Raw genomic sequence first — 22,415 nt, forward strand, 5'->3', positions numbered from 1 at the left:
AGCTTAAAAATTTGGTGGAAGCATTAACTTGGTGAAAAAGTTTTTTATTTATTTAAACATCCTGGTATAAAAAAAATTAATTTAAATTTACCAAAAGAGTTTGATTCTAAAATTGTTTATCACAAAAATTTGGTTCAAATTTTAGGATTATTGTCTTCTAACGTTAATAATATCAGCCGTTTACGATCTCTTTCGGCTTAATTAATTAAAAAGAACATTTAAGCGATAGGATTATTGTCTTCTAACGTTAATAATATCAGCCGTTTACGATCTCTTTCGGCTTAATTAATTAAAAAGAACATTTAAGCGACCTAATTTATAGATAGTCCAAAATAAGTGGTTGTTTTCTAATTATATAGCTTACAAAACTAGAGTATATATTAGAAATTGATTCTTGATAGTATAATAGACTATGTCTCTTCTGAGTATATATTGTGTCTCTTCGAAGCATATAATTGTCTGCAGCAACACAGAATAACAATTACACAAATGAATTAGAGATTCTCACATCAACAAAGTTTTGAACCTACTAACAATGAACATTTGAAATACAATTTTGGTTACCGCTCATTTGTGAATTATTGCTTTTTTTTGTTATGAAAATTACAATTTTGTTAAACTCCAAGGTTGTGAAATGTTGCAGACAATGTACTGACGACGAAACAAAACTTTCAATTGTGTTGCTTTGCATTCTTCTCGATAATAGTGTTATCCGGTGTTGCTCTGTCTTTTATTTTTTTAATTCATTATACGCTTTGTTAATTTGTGCTATTTTTCTATATGGTTTAGGTGAACAAAATAATAAACAAACGTCAAGAATTTTATATTTAACAGTTAGCAAACGCTCAAGTGGTTATTATAATCCGGGACATCATGGCCCAGCACCCAGATTGCGAGTTCGAATCCTGTCGGAGGAAACTATTTCATGATGTTTCTGAACAACCCATACGGATATGGACCTATGCTTTAGGGCTCTTTTGCATACCCGGACAGAGGGTCTATCCGTGGGCTGCACTTCCTCTTGGGGATTAGTTTGGGCCCTTCCATAGGCTTAGGATATCTCCAGGTTAAACAAAAAAAAAGTGGTTATTATAATACCATAAATAAAATAGTTTAAATATTTATTAAGTGGTTACACGGAGTACTAAGTTAATAATAAGATCGCCGAATATTAAGTTTATTATATGCATTTATGTTTCTGTTAGTATTAGTTTTCCTATCAATTGAATTTTGGACTTATTAATTTTTTAATTAATTATTATACTGTCACGTAAGCCAAATTGATATCATAATTAAGTAACACTTAAACAATTTTTTTTTAATTAATACAAATTTAAAATTATACATTTTTAAATAATTCTCTATTAATATATATGAGATTCTGACACAAACTCCTATAAGAGCCTGTTGTTGGAGGTGGCTTTATGCATAACTATTTACTATATTTGTAATTCTTCTAACAATGCAGAAAAAATCTTCATCGCTCATAACAACTTCTATTCTTGAATCGTTTTGACTAAAGCCTTGTACGTTAACTACTCTCTATATAAATACACATTGTTTCGGATGTTATTTCCTATCATAAACTAGAAAATAAAATAAAAAGCAGAGAAAACAAGAATGGTTGCAAATTTAAAGAACAATGCATTCTTGTCTTCTTTTATGTTTCTTTTCTTAATCGGTTCCTCGTACGCCATCACAAGTTCAGAGATGAGCACCATCTGTGACAAAACTTTGGATCCATCTTTCTGTCTTGACTTTCTCAATTCAGAATTTTCATCTCCTAATCTTGAAGCCTTGGCGAAAGCCACACTTGATGCTACACAAGCAAAAGCAACACAAACATTTAAAAGACTCCAATCTATTATCGATGGAGGTGTCGACCCCCGATCCAAACTAGCTTACAGATCATGCTTAGATGAATACGAGAACACCATTGGAAACCTCGAGGAAGCTTTTGAGCATTTAGCTTCTGGAGAGGGTGAGGGGCTGAAAACTAAAGTTTCTGCTGCATTGGATGGAGCTGATACATGTCTAGATTATGTGAAGAGATTGAGATCTGTGGATGATTCTGTTTTGAATAATAGTAAGGGAATTAAGAATCTTTGTGGTATTACTCTTGTCATCTCTAACATCCTACCACGTAGATATTAATTTGAAACCATCATCATGTGTTTTGACTGATTAAGTTGTATTATTGGTAAGATGATAATTACATTATTATATACTGTATATATTATAATAAAGTAAGCAAATGTTTTTTTATTTTCAACATTATCATTTCGTCCATCGCTGATTGGATCAATAAAGACCCATCTTAGCATAAATGGTGACTACAACTAGATAGGGTGGGTAACATTGATTATCCTAGTTTTTGAAACTATATTTGATCCGATTTGTTTCGTTCATATTTATCAATTTTGTGATCTTATTCGATACTTAGCCATTCAGATATACAGAAATAAATATTTTTAGTCGGATATCCACTTCAAACCTTATAAATAAAATATTAAAAAGAAAAAATAAAAATCCAAAAGTAATATAAAACAATAATAATACTGTATTACAAAAGTAAAAAAAAAAATTACCTTTCAAAAACTCTAATAACTAAACAACTATTTTAAAGATTTTTTAAGAACATTTTCCATCAAAGATTATAATCATGTAGTATATATATATATATATATATATATATATATATGTTATATATGATCTTTTCAATACATGTATATATATGCACTAGATGAGAATCTTCACCTTGTGTGGAACTTTGTCTATTACCTAAATTAATTTTATTTGATATTTAAATCTAAATTATTAAATTAGATATAATTTTAAAATAATATAAAATTATCTAATTTCAGTATCCATGATAATTGATATATTAAATTCTGTTTTTTTTTTTTTACTATTTCATTTTGGGGGTGTAGTTTTAGATCAAAATCTTCTCACTAGTAATAGCAATCATTAAGCAACTTGAGTTTGAAATTAAGAATTTTTGTAGCTGTGGATTGAAAAAAATCTCGTCGGCATCAAAAGCTTTAGTAACATCATAACTTCTAAAACATCAAAAAACCAACAATAACGAATAAATATAATATATTATCAACAATTTAGATCTTAGATCCTGTGACAAGAAAATATTACAAACCATTATCCATGTATTCTTGCACACAAACAAATCGAGCATAACATACAAAAGACGATGCATCATTAGATTAGAAAATCTAACACTTTCTTTGGATACTCAAACAACAGCGTACATGTAAAACGCATATCACTAACTGATAAGAATTTGAATTAGCATCATGTTACAAAATAACATAATATAAAACTAAACATAAAATAAAACATATGTTATAATACAAATAATTAAGGGGGATTTGCCAAAAATTACGTAAAACTTGATTTTAATTGATAAAGTATACCTCAAATACAATCATGTTAAACACATATCACTATCTGATAAGAATTTGAATTAGCATCATGTTACAAAATAACATAATATAAAATTAAACACAAAATACAAAATATGTTATGATACAAATAATTAAGGGGAATTTGCCAAAAATTACCTAACACTTGATTTTAATTGCTAAAATATACCCCAAATATACAATCAAATGTAAAACTAATATAAAAAGGTTGTGAAATTACAATCATCTCTTTAGGACCAAAAACAATAAACATGTAATCACTTTTATGATTTTAACCCTGCAAAATCTTCTGTTTCCATTATAACCCTGCATAGTTTCTAAGATCTAAACCTACAAGAAAGAGAAAAATAGTTAAAACCCAGTAACGCAGGGTTGCTATCACTATCCCTCAAATCTACGGCGAGTCTCTGACCAAACAAGACCATGACAATGATGGGAACCAAAAGAGTTACAAGGATGGTGGTACTTATTGATTCATGTGGTACGTCCAACTTAAAATCTACGCAATTGGTGAACAAGAAGATATTGCAAGTGACCAGTACTACAAGGTTCAGGTTAGCCATCAGTAATGGACAAGTCATTGCAGGATCCGAGAAGTGTAACATAGTTTATTTTCCATACAAGGCATGGAGATTGTCGAGGAATTTTTGTTGTTCGAATTGGAAACAACTGGTGGTGTGGTTCTTGGTTATTCATGGCTCAAGACCTTGGGTGAAACACATATAAGTTGGGGGCTTTACACCTTAAGTTATCAGAATGATCAACAGAGAGTGAGAATTGTCAGAGACCATACCCTGATGTGAAACAAAATATCTTTAAGGTATATGGAGAAATTGAGAGAGAAGAAATAGTCTATTTACTTGAAGGACTATTTTATGGTAACATTTCAGAACAAAGTATCGTTCTTAGCAGAGCTCTAAGACATCCAGAACACACAAAAGAAAGTTCAAAACGTGGCTAGAGAGAGAGAGAGACAAAAAGAAAGTGGTTGATTTAAGAGTATGGTAGATTCTTAAGACCGATACTCCACCGAGAAGTCCAGTTCCGTCCAATCGATGATTCTATACGATTGTGAGGCAGAAGCTCTGTCCATATCAATCCATACAGGCCAGTCATATTCTGTGATGGTCAAGTGGAGGTGCTGTCCGCAGTTAGTTCAGATCCACGGGTTCAGATCAGTCGAAATTCTGCTCGATACTCCGCCGGGAAGTCCGAAGAACTGTCCAGGAGCTAATGGAGGTTCTGTCCAGATAAGTCTGTCGAAGCCTGTCAGTTTCTACATGGTGAAGCCAAGGTTATGTCCAAGCCAAGATCAATTCAGTCTAGTCCAGTCAAGTCGTCCATTGGGTTTTAACCAAGTCTTCTTCTATCAACCAGCTGCTTATCGGCAAAGAACACTGTGAGTTATGATCAATTGATTGCTGACTTGTTTTCATGCAGGTTCCCGTTACTTGGAAGTTGTATCATGGCAGGAGGCCATGTCTAACTGAGTAACGGTTTGATTAGTTAATAGTTGAGTATTAGTTGATTGAGTTGATAGCATGCTTAGTTATTGCTTGGGAATCATAGTAGCATGCTAATGGTTAAGTTGATTGGTTAGTTAGCGAATGCTGAATGCTTGCTTGTTGTTTGAGGTTAGTCAGCTCTTGGTAATGGAGTGACTAACTGGTTGATTTGTTTAGTAATGATATTGTTGTTAATGTTGTAGAGTTAGAGTGTGATGCCATATAGCATTTGTGTAACCCACAATGCTAGGCATGTTTGATGTGGATTAGTGTTTCCTCGAGCTAGTACCCAGTGGGTTTAAGGAAACCCCTTATTCGCTGGATCGAGAACACTCAGAGAGACGGGGTCATGGCCTATGGCTGAGTGGTTGCACGGTGGGGTAGTGGCCGGCAGAGACCCGAACGTACTGTGGGCTGTCTTGCGGTGACCCGAACGTACTGTGGGCCGCAATCGTCGTGTGACAACCGCCAGTGGCCCAAACATATTGGGGTTGTCGCGCGGTGACCCGAACGTATTGTGGGCCGCGTTCGGTTGAAAGTTCCTTTTTCTGTCCTTTGTGGTAGGAAGATAGGATATTGCCGAGGATAGAGGAGGAACACTAAGTCACAAAGGGCCCTAGTTATAATGTAGAGGGTGTAAGTGGTTAGCTAGTGATACCACTCAAATTGATCGACAGGCACCTAGATTGATGTAGAGGGTGTAAGTGGTTAGCCCTAGATTGATTTGAGTTTGAGTTTAAGTGGTTAGCTAGTGATACCACTCAAATTACCCTAAGGAGTGTTACTCTCATCAAAAGAGGTTCAGATGTAGTACTTAGGGATCGAATCCACAAGGAGCTAGGAAACAATTAAATCTAGTGTTTATTAATTCTAAAGGTTGTAATGTTTTAAATAAAATAGCAATAGTAACTAGCGAGTAAATTATAAATGTAACTTAGGTTGGAAATGATATTAGATGCAGGGCCACTATTCAGGTGTTGGAGATTATAATTCCTATAGATGTCTAACTGTTGCATGCATGATATATTAGAGCTCATTCGCTTAACTCAGTGATCAGCTGTCGCATGTACCACTGGTTAACAGACTAGATCTTGTGTCTCACCGGTTAGATGCAGACACAAGAGAGTGTCGATCGATAGTCTATTAAGACGTCGACCGATACACTTTTGCCAACATCGATCGATTGTCAGTTGAGGACATCGATCGACGGGTTCTAGCCAGGCCTATGCGCGAGTATGAAAATGCTCTACTAAGATTCTAAATTGGCGGTTAGCCCTCTCTAGCAATCCTAATATGATAGATAGATTTCAGGATGGGATAACAAGGGTGCTTGAATATGCAATCCTATGATCAAGTTCTAGTTAGCTAGGCTAAAACAAGCAATGAATACAAATCTATCATGAATATCACAACAAGGCAGATCTATAGTTTGGGGCTAATCCCACAAACCTATCTGAACCCTGGATCTAACAGTTGAACTACTCAGACATAGCAAAGCAATTCATATCAATAGATAAATAGAAACTCATAGAATAGATGATAAGAAAATGAAACAAGGAGTTCCAATCACAAGTGATCTTCTCTCCAAATGAAACTTGTAACAAAACTAGGTCTAGAAAAGAAAAGCTCTCCCTGCCGTCAAACACTTAGGCAGTATATATTCTACTAGGTTAAAAACTCGTCAGGGCATTTTGGTAATTTGGCTTGGCCTTGGTTTTTAAGTCTGCTGAATCCAAAATGTCGCGTCTGGTGTCTCGACATCGATCGACGGTACTTGTGTACATCGATCGATATTAATCTTCATCTGTCGAGGCATTTCCTGATATCGATCGTCAGCACTGATGCGCATCGATCGATTATTCTTCCTCTCGTCGACCTCTAAGTGGTCAGCTCGGGTGAAATGTCCTTTATGCTCCAAAATGCTCCAAAGTCATAGCTTTACTCCGAAATGCACCTGAACCTGAAAACATACCTAGAAGAGTAGAAAACATAGATATATATATAGTAAAATAATAATATACCATGGATAAAAATGGGTCAAATCCAAGGTATATCAACTCCCCCAGACTTACCCTTTTGCTTGTCCTCAAGCAAAACATACAGGCAGTCTCTCTGAAAGAGGTTTGAAAATATTTGGGAACTTAAGATTTTAAAAACATAGAAATCTTTCCTCAACAATTTTGCAACCACATTTAAAAAGTCCTAATCACAAAAGCACACTATGCAATATCCTAGCTTAGCAACCATTTCTAACATAACACAACTCATCAATTCACGTCTGACATCCCCTCTACTGATTTCATTTCTTAGCATAAATATAAAGTGAATGCTTTACCTTGGGAGTATCGATCACATGATGCAAGGATTTCAGACAGGTATCTGGAGCTGCAGGTAAAAGTTAGTTCCTAGTTTCTCTCTCTCTAAATTTCTCTCTTGAGTCAAAGTCTGATTCAATTGCAGGATCAGTGACCAAGATTGGACAGGCTTCCATGAATCAAAACTTAATGGTGGTTGCCACCAAGTTCTGTTCACTTCTTTTTGACCTATATCCAAGAGTTCTTTGCGAAAGCGAGCCTTGAAGATTGCCGCCTCCAAGTCCCGTTTCGAACTCTTTTATTTGAGTCTTTATGAATCAAGCCTTAATGGTTTTAGCCACCAAGTCCTGTTCAGACTCATCCTAATTAAACGATAGATCTTACTTTTTTTTTTTTAAATACTCTATGACTAATCTAGGGTCGAAATCTAGAGAGAGAAAATGTGATAAATAATCTAAACCAGGCGTTACCTTCCAGACCTATCTGAAGAATCCGATCCCATGTATACCAAGCCCCAAGACCAGCGGTTATGTCAGGTTTAGTGTTGGAAATCAGCTTTGGTTACTTCATACGGTTCAAGGCAAGTGTGTAGTTGATAGGGTGATCTTCTTTAGCATCTTTAGTGCTATCTGGAATCAGTAAATCTAAAATGGTGCTAAAGATTGGTTAGATATTCATGTTTAAATCAATATAAGATTATAGTCCCTATTTTCGATAGCTAAGCATAATTTATTTGAAATTCCTTTTTACGTAAGAATAAAATAAATTATATCAGTAAATCTCCCCCCAGACTTAAATTACACTGTCCCAGTGTAACTCAGCCGGAGTTATGATGAAAAGTGTATGATGTACGAAATGTAACAAGTAGGTAAGATACATCTGACCAGATTAAATATCGATTGATGGGTAAGTGTTACATCGATCGTCGTGTGGTTGCCTATGTCGAACGATGTCGACGTCTCGTCGTCGGTCGATATTCAAGTCCTCCTACTTGGTTCTCCTAAATCTGAAAGAGATAAAACGAAAGAAATTAAATGCTAGCTAATAAAACCAAAGTAAAATACCTAATAGTGGTTGTCTCCCATTCCGCGCTTGGTTATAGTCATTTAGCTTGGCTGTGGTAGTGATTGGCTATTGGGTGGAGAAGCAGCTGCTTGTTGGAAAGCAAGCATCCACGTCATCTCTGCGCATCCTGGACCAAGATGCAATGAAACTTCTTGTGGCCTCATCATTTCTTGTCCATTTGTCATCCATCTTCCCAAGTACATTTGAGATGTTCTGTAGCCTTTCTTGAATGTTGTCAATGCTGACCTGGTGCTAGCCTATGTTGTCATAGGCGTATGCTGAAAGATCTGTCAGTTTCTTTTGCATTGACTCCACTGTCTTGTGTATCAGCTGCTCGCCGATTGGTATAGGCTCGGCGTCGATCGATGCGACTATGTGTTCGTTGGTCGATCTCGGTGAGTTGCCGTCGATCGATTTTGATTTTGTCCTGTCGATCGATGCTGATATCTGATGTTGAGCTGCGAGTTGCCTCTGAATGGCTTTGACTTCTTTCTGTAGCCATTCTGCGTGGTTGTCTAGTCCACTGATTTTGTTGTCGAATGGAAAGTAGATGTCATCGCAGCGTTTGTCAAGTCGTTCCTCCATGGTGTCTAGAGCAGTGTAGATCTTGGATGTGATCTTGTCAACCTCTGCTGCTGTGTAAGGAAGTAACTCCACAGGTTTCTTGCCATCGATCCAGGGTCCTCTTAGCCTGTCGATCGATGCTGATTTTTCCTGCAAAAAACTTTGATTAGTAATGTTCTCAATATCCTTTTGGGCATCAAGTAATTGACTAGACAATTTGTTTAAATCTATCATGACTGGTGATATAAAACGGTCATGCATATCCTCGTAAGTCCTCAGCCTCTCATTCATTGCTGAGACTTTGGCGTCGAGCGATGTGAAGGTGCACATGTCGATCGATGTGGCTGGATGTTGGTCCTTCTTGCGAATGGTGTCCAGATCTTGCTGTAGTAGCTCGATTTTAGTGCTTAGCCAGTCCACGTTGTTGTTGAGAGGGCAGTAAACGTCGTTTATCCTCGTGTCGATGTATGAGACTTCCCATTCATCCCTGTGTTGTGTTGAACATCGCGGTTCTGCAAGGATCTGAGCTGTAGGAAGACTGACGTCGATCGATGTTGCACGTGGTGCGTCGATCGATGCTGAGGTCGTAGCTTCCTTCTCAAGTTGCTGACGTAAACTTTCAATTTCTGTCCTCATTTCTGCCATACATCTGAAAAGCTCATTGTAGCCTCTATCCAAAGGCTGATGTGTTTCATCTACCAGTGTTTTGAGCTCCTCTCCCAGTTTCTCCTGAGCTCCACAAATACCAAACACCATTTCATCGATTTCTTCTTTGGTGTAGAGTTCTGGTGCCAGTCTTGTGAGTGTGAAGGAAGTGGCATGTTCTGGAAGACAGATGTGGCTCTCTTCAAAAAGAGATGCTCTTTCCAGTATTTTCCTGATGTTGTCCTTTGTGACAGGTATCATCTCACCAGCTGCGCTTCGTGCGTGTCCACGCTCATCCCTGTAGACTCCATATTCGTCCCTTTGTTCCCAAGTGAACTTTCTGGCTCCATACATGTCAAAAGCGCGGCTCCCACATTCATAGCGTCTGTCGATCAACGTCGGATCATACATATCGATCGACGTTGGTGTTACCCTGGCGATCGATGTCCCCGTTGTATCGTCGATCGATGCTTGCCCTTTTGGTTGGCGTGATAGATCTGTGTTGATCTCTGTTGTGGTGACTCCTGCGTGGTTGTTAGGATTTGTTAGAATGACGTCTGGAGTGCCACGTTGCTGTGAGAACAGGTTGTCAGGTCCATTGGCTACTTGAAGGATGTCTGCTATGTCCTCTCTGGACACTTGTAAAATCCTTCCATCCATTGCACGTGCGTTGCCATCTGGATCCCTGAAAATACCAAATTCATCAGGTGTTAGAAAACCGTAATCAATGTTTGCATAATTATTCTTTTTAGAGAGATTAGGGTTTAGAGTAGTATCGATCGATGTAGATACAGTTACATTGATCGATGGCAGAGTAATTTCTGCAGAACTTGTGTTCTTGAGATGATTGCTCTTCATGGATTTTTCTGTTGATGTAGAAGGAAGATTGTTCATCTTATTTGCTTGTGTGTTTGCTCTGATGTGTGTAGGTGGTTTCGGAGGTGCAAAACGATTTATATAGGTATCTGTAAACCTAGTTAGGGAGAGAATATTCTCCTGCTCCTGAATTTTCGCTGAATATCGATCGATGTTCCTTTCGGTGTGTCGATCGATGTGAGCGGTTGTTTTGCTGGACGAGGGTGGGTATCGACCGATGTGGAGTGCACAACATCGAACGATGTTGGAAACGTGTTGGTGAACTTATGTGTTTCAAGTCTTTCATCCTGCAAAGACATTTCTATTGCACGTTCTTTCCAGTAATCCTCATCGTATTCCTCGGTATGTTCCTCATGAGGTGAAGTAATTACAGTGTCAACTGCAAAACTTTCATGGAAACCACTGTCTGCCCAACTGCCTATGGAATAATCATCATGTCCTCTCCTGGTTGGAGGTTGGAAGGCAAAATGTTGGTAGCAATGATTAGGTGAAGCGAAATGGTCAAGTGGGTGCCTTACGTCGAGTGACGTGTTGTTGTGGTCATCGGTCACCATTGACACATTGGAATCGATCGATGGAAAGGTTGGGGTGTCGATCGATTCCGAGTACTCTGTTTCGTACTCCGATTCATACTCTGCTCCACAATGGCATGCGCCAATGAAGCCAAGTTCTTTCCCATAACCCACAGAATTAATTACCTTTCTCTTAGGTCGGAAGGGATCGTAGTGGATGTTTGGGTCTATGAGCGTTAGACACAATTTGTTTTTGTTCATGTCACATACAGCTCCTACTGTAGCTAGGAAGGATCTTCCAAGCATAAGTGAATAGTTCCAGTTAAGCTCGATGTCTAAGACATGAAAATCTACAGGGACAAGGGCATTACCAATCAGTACCTCCAGATCTCTTATGATGCCTCCGGATCGTTTCTCTGAAAGATCTATGAAGGTGAAGGATTTTGTTGAGGGTTCGATGGTCAAACCAAGCTGGTCTGCCATGATCCTAGGGAGGATACGAACCGATGCTCCTGTGTCACACATTGAATGGGGAAATTCAACACCCTTAACTATGCATGGTATTGCAAACTTTCCACGATCACTCTTCTTCGTCAATGTGATCCTGTGTTTCATCTTTCCTCTGACTTGATGAAACATTCTCCTAATGTCCTCCTCAGTTACCTTTGTTTCTCTGAAGAACATCCACAACCGGTGTATGAAGTAGGCTACATCAAAAGGTTTTTCGATTGGGATTCTGAGGACTCGTTTAGTGAAACCATCAATCTCCTTATTGTTAGCTTCCCTCTTAAGGTTTTTAGGAATCTTCTCCTTCCTTTTCCTTAACCTTCTCCCTTCAAATTCTGTTTAACTATTTAAAGGGTTGGGTTTTGGTTCGGGTGGGTTTGCTAATGGCTTAGGTGGTGGTCTGAGTGCATTGATGTAATCATTATCGATTGAGGGTAACCGCACTCGGTATGTCAGAGGTGCCTGTCGATCGATGGGGGGTGTGTTGTGACGATCGACGTCGTACTCACTCTGTCGATCGATGGTTGAGTTAACCGATCGATCGATTTTTTCATAGAAAGGGGAGGGTGGGTGAGGATGCTTAGCTGCGAATTCTTCATGAGTTAGAATTCGAACCGCATTGCATTCAGTCGAATTGTTAGACGACGTCGATCGATGACTGGAGTAATCCGTCCATCAATCTTCATCATGGTCTGTCGATCGATGCGAGTTCATCGACATGGTCGACACCATTGGGATCCGCCGAGACTCATGGAGCTTTCGATTTCGAAATCTCCTTCCTCAAGGTTTTCATTTCTCACCACTTGCCAGAATTCATCATCTATGATGGCATTTACGTGGTGTTTCCCTTTGTCGGCTCCTGCCTCTCTAGCGAAAGCTTCTTGCCTCTTAATAGTCTCGCCCGTCTGAATTACTTGGGTTTCAAGTTTTCTACCTGAGTCCCTAAGGTCTCGATTTTGGTGTTCAGATTGTTGTAGGCAGAGTCTATCTTATCGTTAAAATCCCCGGTGATTTGTTGTTGTCCCAACATTACTCGATCAAGCATTTCTTCGATCTTGCTTTCCTGAGTCTGGGGTGGTGGATTTTGATAGTTAGAGTTCGAGTAGCTATTGCTGTTGTTGAGGGGTTTTTGAAATTGTGAACTTTGGTTACTTCTTTGGCCATTTCCAAAGAAGTTTCTGTTCCCGCCCTGGTTTCCAAATTTTTGGAATCCGGTACCTCCGATGTAGTTCACATCTTCTTCTCCTTCTATATCTGCTACTTCTCCTTCAGCTGAACAGACTTGCTTCCTAAGAAGTTCGTGCACCACATCTAACTTAGCTCTTACTTCGTCCATCTGTTCCTTCCCGATAGAGGCTACAGACTTCTTCCGTTCAGAGTCAATGTTTTTGGTGCTGCTGCTGTTAGCAAGGTTTTCGATAAGTCTCATAGCTTCCAACGGATTCCGAGTAGTGAAGTTTCCTTCACTCGCCGTACCAAGAGCCATTTGATACTGTAAGGCGAGACCTCGGAAGAAAGTGCTTAGCAGCTGCACTTCATTAAATCCGTGGTGTGGACAGTCTCGCTGGAAAAACCTAAATCTAATCCACGCATCTTTGAAAGACTCTCCAGCCTTCTGCGAGAATGTGGAAATTTTGTTCCGAAGTTCTTCAGCGCGCGCCTCATCGAAGAAGTTTCGTAAGAAAGCATTCTTGATGTCGCTCCAGGATGTTAAAGATCCTGTGGGTTGCTGCCTAAGCCAGTGCATCGCTTCTCCATTCAGCGTGTATCTGAAGAGCTTGCACAGCAGGTAATCTTCGGGGACTCCTTCCATCCGAATGGCAGCGATTAGATCCTCGAACCATTCCAAATGGTCCATAGGATGCTCGTGCGGTAACCCAGAGTAGGGTATCTGCGACACGAGAGTGTAGTATTGAGGCTTCAGCTCGAAATTCTGCTTCTGGATCTCCGGAAGTCGAATCGCTGATCTGTTGGAATAGTACTCATCTGGGCGATTGTAGTCGGCCAGTGGTTTCGATCGAGCGTCCTCATCTACAGGTTGAGCAGCTCCTGTAGCATCAGCATCAGGGATTACAGTTCCCTGAGCATCTATTTTCTGACCTGTTGCATTACGCAAATGACCGGCCTGGTCATACAGGTTTCCGTTCTCATCCTGAGTTAGAACAATTATGTTTACCATTTTTGACGACACGGTATCGATCGACGTACGCGGTGTAGTATCGATCGTTGTCGAACGATTGGGATCGATCGACGATGACGGTCTGGTGTCGATCGACTGTTGGTTGTGCGTATCGATCGACGACGAAGTGGTTGCGTGGAGCGATGTGGAACGTTGACCTCTACGGATGGTGCGTTCCAAATGAGCAGGATCGTCTGAGAACAGCAAGTCTTTCTCCTTGTTGCTTCTGGTACCGCTGGACATGCACCTGAAAAGACAAGAAAAAGAAAGATTATTAGAAAAGGGGGTAAAGAAAAGAATAAGAATTAATAAAACTAAATCTAATGTCGATCAAAGCTCCCCGGCAACGGCGCCAAATTTGATACCACTCAAATTACCTTAAGGAGTGTTACTCTCATCAAAAGAGGTTCAGATGTAGTACTTAGGGATCGAATCCACAAGGAGCTAGGGAACAATTAAATCTAGTGTTTATTAATTCTAAAGGTTGTAATGTTTTAAATAAAATAGCAATAGTAACTAGCGAGTAAATTATAAATGTAACTTAGGTTGGAAATGATATTAGATGCAGGGCCACTATTCAGGTGTTGGAGATTATAATTCCTATAGATGCCTAACTGTTGCATGCATGATATATTAGAGCTCATTCGCTTAACTCAGTGATCAGCTGTCGCATGTACCACTGGTTAACAGACTAGATCTTGTGTCTCACCGGTTAGATGCAGACACAAGAGAGTGTTTGTGTCGATCGATAGTCTATTAAGACGTCGACCGATACACTTTTGCCAACATCGATCGATTGTCAGTTGAGGACATCGATCGACGGGTTCTAGCCAGGCCTATGCGCGAGTATGAAAATGCTCTACTAAGATTCTAAATTGGCGGTTAGCCCTCTCTAGCAATCCTAATATGATAGATATATTTTAGGATGGGATAACAAGGGTGCTTGAATATGCAATCCTATGATCAAGTTCTAGTTAGCTAGGCTAAAACAAGCAATGAATACAAATCTATCATGAATATCACAACAAGGCAGATCTATAGTTTGGGGCTAATCCCACAAACCTATTTGAACCCTGGATCTAACAGTTGAACTACTCAGACATAGCAAAGCAATTCATATCAATAGATAAATAGAAACTCATAGAATAGATGATAAGAAAATGAAACAAGGAGTTCCAATCACAAGTGATCTTCTCTCCAAATGAAACTTGTAACAAAACTAGGTCTAGTAAAATAATAATATACCATGGATAAAAATGGGTCAAATCCAAGTTATATCAGCTAGTCATTAGCGGTTATGATTTCATACCGTTAATTATCTAGCTATTATTATTTCCTGGGTATTTCGGATATTGCTTATTGCTTATTTATTGAATTGTGTTGTTAGGTGAACCTCTCGCTTTAGATTGTTTGGGGTGGGATAGCGAGGGGTTGTATTTGTTAATTGGGGATCATAATTCACTGAGTAACATTAGGTTACTCATCCGACTATGTTGTCCTTTTTGCAGGTAGCTTAGGTAAGGATGATCGGATAGCTGGGTGTTGGACGTTAGGACCGCTGGTGTAGATTTTCATGCCTTTTGTAAACGGTATTGTGGATTTGTGTTTAGTTGACTCGATTTGGCATTAGGCCAGGACCGGTCTCGAAATATATCAATGTATGGATATTTTTTGAATTAATAAAGTAATTGTTTTATATGCGCTTCATGAGTACTCTGATATTTGACTAGTCCGGTCTAACACAACGTTAGGTCGTAGTACGGGTTGAAAAGCCTTTGGCCTCGATCTAACGGAAAACGCTAAGTCTTGGTACGGGTTGCCTTGACGCAGCGGGATGAGTTAGCGGATGAACTGGTATAGGTCGAAGAGTAAAGTTTGTGACTCTGAGCGGATCGTCCCTAGCCCGTCAAGTAGCACTTTCGGACCATGGTTTGTAAGACTCCTTCAATAGAAATTTTTGAATTCTTGAAAGATTTGTAAGACTCCTTCAATAGAAATTTTCGACCCATCTGTAAATATCAGTAGATCATCCGCAAAACACAGATGGGTTAACAAAATATTTTTGCATCTAGGGTGATAACCAATACGGTTTCCAGCGGCTGCCTTATCAATCATATGTGACAATACGTTCATACAGATGACAAATAAGTAAGGCGAGAGCGCACAACCCTGTCTCAAACCCCTCTTGCTTTGAAAAAACCCCGCTAGCTCCCCGTTGACTTGAACAGAAAAAGAAGGAGTACATACACAGAGCTCAATCGAGTGAATAAATTGATCCGGCATATTTAAGGCTCTCAAGGTGTTAAGAAGAAAGCCCCAATTCACCGACTCAAACGCCTTTGCAATATCAATCATCATGGCACATCTAGGAGAGACTTCTTCCTTATGGTAATCTTTTACTATCTCAGTTGCCAGCAATAGATTTTCCACTAGCAATCTATCCTTTACAAAAGCAGACTGATTACGGGAGATGCATTATGGTAGAGTACCTTTAAGCCGGTTGGCAATGACTTTAGAGATCACCTTGTATAGAACATTACAGCAAGAGATTTGCCTGTAATCCTTCATCTCTACAGCTGCATCTCGTTTTGGGATAAGAGCCAGAATTGTAGAATTCAATCCTATTGGTAAGAAGCCTCTGCTAAAAAATGACTGCACTGCTGTAGTAAGATCTTTCCCAATAACTCCCCAAGACGCTTTGAAGAACTCCGTAGTGTACTCATCTGGCCAAGGTGCTTTGTTACTAGGCATCTTGAACAGTACATCTTTAATCTCCTCTTCAGTTTCTGTCTTAATCAACTGAGCTCGCTCCATTTCACTACATCTGAAACTTAGAATTTCTTGTATCTCTTCAACTGAAACATTCCTAACGTCTTCAGGAACGAAAGAGAGAAACTCACGAAAAATCTCTCTTCTTCGTTCTTTATTTCCTCTTGTGAAGTAACAATAACTCATGTCTTCCATTTGATCTCTCTGATCATATTCTTCATCACTCTCATCTTTGCCGCATTGTGGAAGACTTTACTATTCCTATCCCCCAACTGCAACCAGTGCATCTCGGATCTTTGTTTTAAAACATTCTCTTCAATGCTAGAAATTCTGTTCCATCTTTCCGCCGCTCTTAGCTCCTCCTGTATATTATTCTGAGTTGGATTACTAAACAACCTCTCCTGCTTCTCACACAAATCCTTATATGCTTCCTTAACTCTCAAAGATAATTGTCCCAGCTTCTCTTTACTCAGGTTCCTTATCAGCGGCTTCAGAGCTTTAAGATATTTAGAAAATCTAAATAGGGCAGATGTAGATTGGAACAATGGTTGATTTTCTCTCCAGTAATCTTCCATCATTTTTAGACACTCCGGCATTTCTGCTACCACATTTGTGAATTTAAAAGGACGCCGCTTACCCTCTGCCTCTGTTTTTAGATGAAACCGACCACGAAGATGATCAGAACATCCTCCTACTTCGAAAACTCCATAAGCTTGCATGCGATGATTCAGCCACTTGTCATTTACCAAAACTCTGTCTAGCTTCTTGCAGATCAATCCTTCCTCCCTTCGATTACACCAGGTAAATTTAGGACCTTGACTCCCCAAGTCAGTTAGATTGCAGTACTGAACAATATCATCAAAATCTCCCATACCAGCATTTATTATCCCCGAATTCTGATAGATCGAATGCTCACCCCCTTCTAGTATTTCATTAAAATCTCCCATGATTATCCACTGCTTATTTCTAAAAAGTGGTGAATCTTGATGTGATTTAATATCTCCCCATAAATCTCTTCTTCCTTCCATTGTATTCTCAGCATAGACGAACGAACACAGAAACTCCTCTTCTTCTCCTTCCACCAAAACTGAAACCGTAATTATTTGACCTGACTTGAAAATCGGCGTGATACGAACTTGTGAATTCCACATAACCCAAATCCTCCCTTTCCTGCTGAACTCGTAGTTACTGATAAAAGACCATTCAGGAAACATTGTTGACATGATCCTTTGAGCCTTGTTTTCCCTCACTCTAGTTTCCAACAACCCTCCAAAAAGTAATCCCTTAGACTGAATCCAATTCTTCACCACTTGTTGTTTTGTATACCGATTAAACCCCTTCATATTCCAGAAAAAACCTGTCATTTGAATGAATTTTTTGTTCCTCTCCCCTTTTTCCCCGGCATACCTCCTTGCAGATTTTTATCCGGAACAATTTTATGCATCATTTTTGATCTTCTTGGCAAGGATGGTCGAACAGAGTTAGCTGTTAGATCAGGCCAATGCTCTATACCAGCTACACTCTGCCCTATACCACTCTTGTTTCCCTCTACTGATGTTTCTCTTCCCTTAATATCTTCCATAATGTCATTCTTTGCCTCCACTTCCTCCTCTTTATTTTCTTCTTTACTCAGTTCCTCCTCTGTTTCTTCTATCACAATCTCTTCTTCTACACTTATAATCTCCTCGTACTCAACTTGGTTTACCCCATCTCCTTTCTCATCTACTTCAAGAAGAACTGAGAATCTAGATGGTGTCAATATCTTCACCTGACCATATTTCAGATTAGGACTTCTACTACCTCTACCTGGTGTTATATCCTCCCCACTCTCAACTAATTCTCCTTATTCAACCTCCTTATCAGTATCAGCCGAAATCTCCTCTTGTGATGATTCAATATCTTGTTTAGCCTCTGCTTCTAACTTGTTCATTGCTTCTTCTTCCATATCTTTAACCTTTTCTCCATCTTTCCCTACAACTCCCTCTTTTATTATTTGTTTTACTGACTTTTCTGACCCATCCTTCTTGTTTATGATACATACTTTATCAGTATGCCCCCATTTTCCACATGTATTACATCGCAATGGCAACCATGGGTAGATTAATTCTACCAAAGATGAAACTCCACTCTTTGTAAAATTTATCTTGGTTGGCAGCTCCTTTGTAAGATCAGCATTGACGAAAACCTTTGCCAACTTGAAGTTTGTACACGCAGCAGTTTCTGGATGTAGACGAACCGGGAATCCTGCTGCACTTGTGATGAAACTCAATCCTTGCCAAGAATACATATTCATTGGCACATTCTTGAGATGAACCCATAGCAGTATAGCTGTTATCTCAGGCTTCTCCTTCATTTCATCTGGAACCCATTTTGTGATCACCATTGGTATGTTACCAATACTCCACATTCCTCTTTTTAGAACCCTTGCTCGCATTGTTGGATCTGTGACTTTAAACTTCATTGTAGTTTCGTCTACCACATGAACATCAATCAACATCTTTTTGTCTCCTTGATTCCATATCCTGTTCACTGTAGCATGAACTTTGGCAATGTGTGGAGCATTATCCAGAAATTTACCAATCAGATAATCTTCCCAGAGATGATTCACCTTCTCAATAACTTCATCTGGAATCTCTACACTTTTTTGTCCTTCCTTCTCTGTGATTTCCACATCATACTTCTTCATAACCTTCTTCTCCTGAGCAACATCAACCCATGACGACCCTGCCGACTTTGAGCCTCTCGTAAATCTCACTGACTCCCCCTTTCTAGTTTGATTCTCATTCTCATTTCCAGACCCAAGTTCCTTTCCTTGTACCTCATCGTTGATCTTCAATCCAGACCCCCTTTGAAGGTTTCCTGAATCGTTGATCTCACTCCGGTTCTTCCAATCATCCGTAACCTCCGTCAAACCCTTCGGCGATCCCGGCGATTCCGCCGAATCCATTCGCGAGATTTGTCGTCAAAATCACACTTTTTGTCGCCTCTCAAAACGGTGTTGTTTTTCCTATTGGAATCATGTATCATTAGGCAAACCATAAGTCTTTTCTCCAGCTCGGTGCTGCTAGTCAAGAATAAAAAGATAGAATGTAATGGTTTTGTGTAGACTATAAAGCTCTCTTCAAATACATGGTGCCATGCAGATACCCCTTGAAGTCTGATTACTGTATGAACTTGTGGCGGATGAAATCTTCTCTAAACTTGAAGTCTGATTATCAGTAAATAGAAGTTAAGGAATCCATTATTGAGAAGACACACTACAAGTTCTTAGCGATGCATTTTGGTCTCACTAACGCTCCAGAGACATTCCCATCAGTGAAGAGTGATATCATCAAGCCGTATTTATTTATATTTTCGTAATATTTTTTATGACATCTTGGTATATGTTATATATTTAAGTGAATAGGTGTAATGTTTCATGTGAACTATTTCAATTGTTTGTATGAACAGTTGCAACTATATAAATAAAACATTGCAACTATTGATGATTGCAACCTTTGGTAATAACCATATTAATTAATTGCAACCTTTGGTGATTAACCATTGTAACTACACTAACCATTTCATCTCTTCATTAACCTTTGCAACTTTGGTTTAACCATTGCAACTATTGGTTACAACTCTTCACTCTCTAAGGAGGTGTAGGCATTGGTAAATGGATATAGAAAAATCAGAAACTAATAGTAGAAAGTAACAGTAGTTAAAGAGAGAGAAAGAAAGAAAGATAGATTCATTGTTCAACTTCAAAGATCATAAAAGATCTTTGAAGAAACACATATAAGCACTAAAGCTTTATTTGTTTCTCTTGTATCTTAGCTTAGAACAAGAGTGAGACTTTGATTGTCTTATCCTACAAAGGGATTTCGTGTAACCCAAGGCTTGGAATAGGGTCAAAATACTCTTCAAGGAAAGCACAACGATTCAATCATTATCCAAGTATATAATTCATAAATTTCAGGTTACAACCCAAAATAACCAACAATCTTAAAGAGTAATTTCTTGTGAATTATGGCTGGTGTATCGGTGCGAGAGATGACATCAAAATCTGGAAAGTTAGATAAGTTTGAAGGAGTAGATTTTCGGAGATGGCAAAAGAAAATGCATATTCTCCTCACAAATCTGAATGTAGTGTATGTTCTAAGCATGCCTATGCCTACTGTACCGGATGATGCTGAGAACGAGTCTCTAGATGAGACAAGGAAGCAACTTAAATGGGAAAACGACAATTATATATGCTGTGGCCATATTCTCAACGGTATGTCAGATCCTCTCTTTGATGTTTATCAGAATGTCGAATTTGCAAAAGAGTTGTGGGATGCGTTAGAATCAAAGTACATGGCCGAGGATGCTTCTAGTAAGAAGTTCCTTGTTAGTAATTTTCATAATTACAAGATGGCTGATTCTAGGCCAGCTATGGAGCAATACAATGAATTGCTTCGTATACTAGGTCAATTTGCACAACACAACATGAAGATGGACGAATCCATCTCAGTATCGAGTATCATCGATAAGTTACCACCTTCATGGAAAGATTTTAAACACATAATAAACAGACAAAAAGGAAGAGTTGTCTCTTGTATAACTTGGCAGCCATTTGCGCATAGAGGAAACTATAAAGGCGCAAGAAGGAGAAAAACCCAAAAATAATGAGGCTAGTACTTCTTCCATCAATATGATGGAGGAAGAAGTGAGTTCTAAGAATAAGAATAAGAGGAAATGATCCTTTAATAAAAACACTTACAGTGGATCTAACAAAAAGTTTAAGAGCATTTGTTGGAATTGTAACAAACCGGGTCACTTAAGTCGTGATAGCCGAGCAGGGAAGGATAAAAATAAAACGAGACAAAACCGTTTGGGAAAAGTGTCTAAGGACCAAGGTCCATCCACTCATCATGGTCAAATCTCTGATTTTAACATATATTCTAATGTGAATTATGTATCAAAGATTTATGAGACATTTTATGTGCAGGATGATGAAGTGGCACGGTGGATTGACTCAGGTGCAACAACACATGTTTGCAAGGATAGTGAATGGTTCACTACATATGAGCAACTTCAAGATGGATCGGTACTTCATATGGGAAACGAGTCAACCGCCCCTATCCTAGGTCGTGGAAAAGTGGTGTTAGAGTTGAGTTATGGAAAAACCCTTGATCTCAAGGATGTACTTCATGTACCCGGAATTAGGAAAAACTTAGTTTCTGGTAGTGTTTTAAATAAATGTGGATTTAAACAAGTGTATGAATCCGATAAGTATATATTATCGAACTGTGGTGTATTTGTTGGATTTGGATTTTCTGTAATGGAATGTTTATGCTTAATAAGTTAATATTAATAAAATTGTCAATTTTGTTTATATGGCAAGTTCTAGTACAAATGATTTATCTCTGTGGCATGCTACATTAGGTCATGTACATTATAATCGTATGATTAATATGTCTAAAGAAGGGTTAATTCCTACTTTTGATATAAATTTAGAAAAATGTAGTACTTGTATGTTAACAAAAAATAATTAGGCGACCATTTAAAAGCTTTGAAAGAAATTCTGTAGTGCTAGGACTTATACATAGTGATCTATGTGATTTGCATGCTACACCATCTTTAGGAAACAAGAAGTGTGGACCCTTTCATGGGAACACCGGAGAACTCTTGCTTCTTCTTTGAAGGTGTAGCAGTGTTAACAGCGAAGCTAGGTTGGTAGTAATCATTCTCCCAACTGTTGATAGTAATCATTCTCCCAACTGTTGATAGATCCTTCTGTAAAATCGTCTATCTCATTCGCATGGTCACTGTCGATCGGTGTTTCCAACTCATTGTCGATCGTTGCTACAAACTTTTCGTCAACGATATCTCCAGTTGAGTTCGATCAATGCTCCTATCTCTGATTCCTCATCAGTTTCATGATCGCAGCGGCAAACTGCACTGAATCCAAGATTGTCTCCAATCTCCATGTAGCCCGTCTGTTGCTTGACAACTCTCACCAAATCATAGTAGACGGTAGGGTCTATGAGTGTCAGGAACAACTTAATGGTCTGCATTTC

At 38.8% G+C, this 22,415-nt stretch overlaps 3 protein-coding genes and 1 non-coding gene across 4 annotated transcripts; 3 read left to right on the top strand and 1 right to left on the bottom strand.

The window, feature by feature from the left end:
• Positions 1–1,567: 1,567 nt before the first annotated feature.
• Positions 1,568–2,269, top strand: LOC106345170 (pectinesterase inhibitor 1). The gene has a single exon (XM_013784414.3). The coding sequence runs from the start codon at positions 1,621–1,623 to the stop codon at positions 2,152–2,154; it is 534 nt and encodes a 177-aa protein (XP_013639868.2). The 5' UTR covers positions 1,568–1,620; the 3' UTR covers positions 2,155–2,269.
• Positions 2,270–12,967: 10,698 nt separating this feature from the next.
• On the top strand, positions 12,968–13,073 carry LOC125588159. The gene has a single exon (XR_007324553.1). It is a non-coding gene; the product is annotated as a small nucleolar RNA R71 (small nucleolar RNA).
• Positions 13,074–16,556: 3,483 nt separating this feature from the next.
• On the bottom strand, positions 16,557–19,321 carry LOC111206140. Its single transcript, XM_048757398.1, has 3 exons — positions 18,227–19,321; positions 17,852–18,142; positions 16,557–17,711 (listed from the first exon to the last, which is right to left on the bottom strand). The coding sequence occupies exons 1-3, from the start codon at positions 19,319–19,321 to the stop codon at positions 16,557–16,559; spliced, it is 2,541 nt and encodes an 846-aa protein (XP_048613355.1).
• Positions 19,322–20,382: 1,061 nt separating this feature from the next.
• LOC111206139 lies at positions 20,383–22,075 on the top strand. Its single transcript, XM_022702509.1, has 4 exons — positions 20,383–20,885; positions 20,965–21,061; positions 21,344–21,538; positions 21,980–22,075. The coding sequence occupies exons 1-4, from the start codon at positions 20,383–20,385 to the stop codon at positions 22,073–22,075; spliced, it is 891 nt and encodes a 296-aa protein (XP_022558230.1).
• The last annotated feature ends 340 nt before the right edge of the window (positions 22,076–22,415 follow it).

Source organism: Brassica napus, chromosome C5 (assembly GCF_020379485.1).
Source record: "Brassica napus cultivar Da-Ae chromosome C5, Da-Ae, whole genome shotgun sequence".
Taxonomy (NCBI): Eukaryota; Viridiplantae; Streptophyta; class Magnoliopsida; order Brassicales; family Brassicaceae; genus Brassica; species Brassica napus.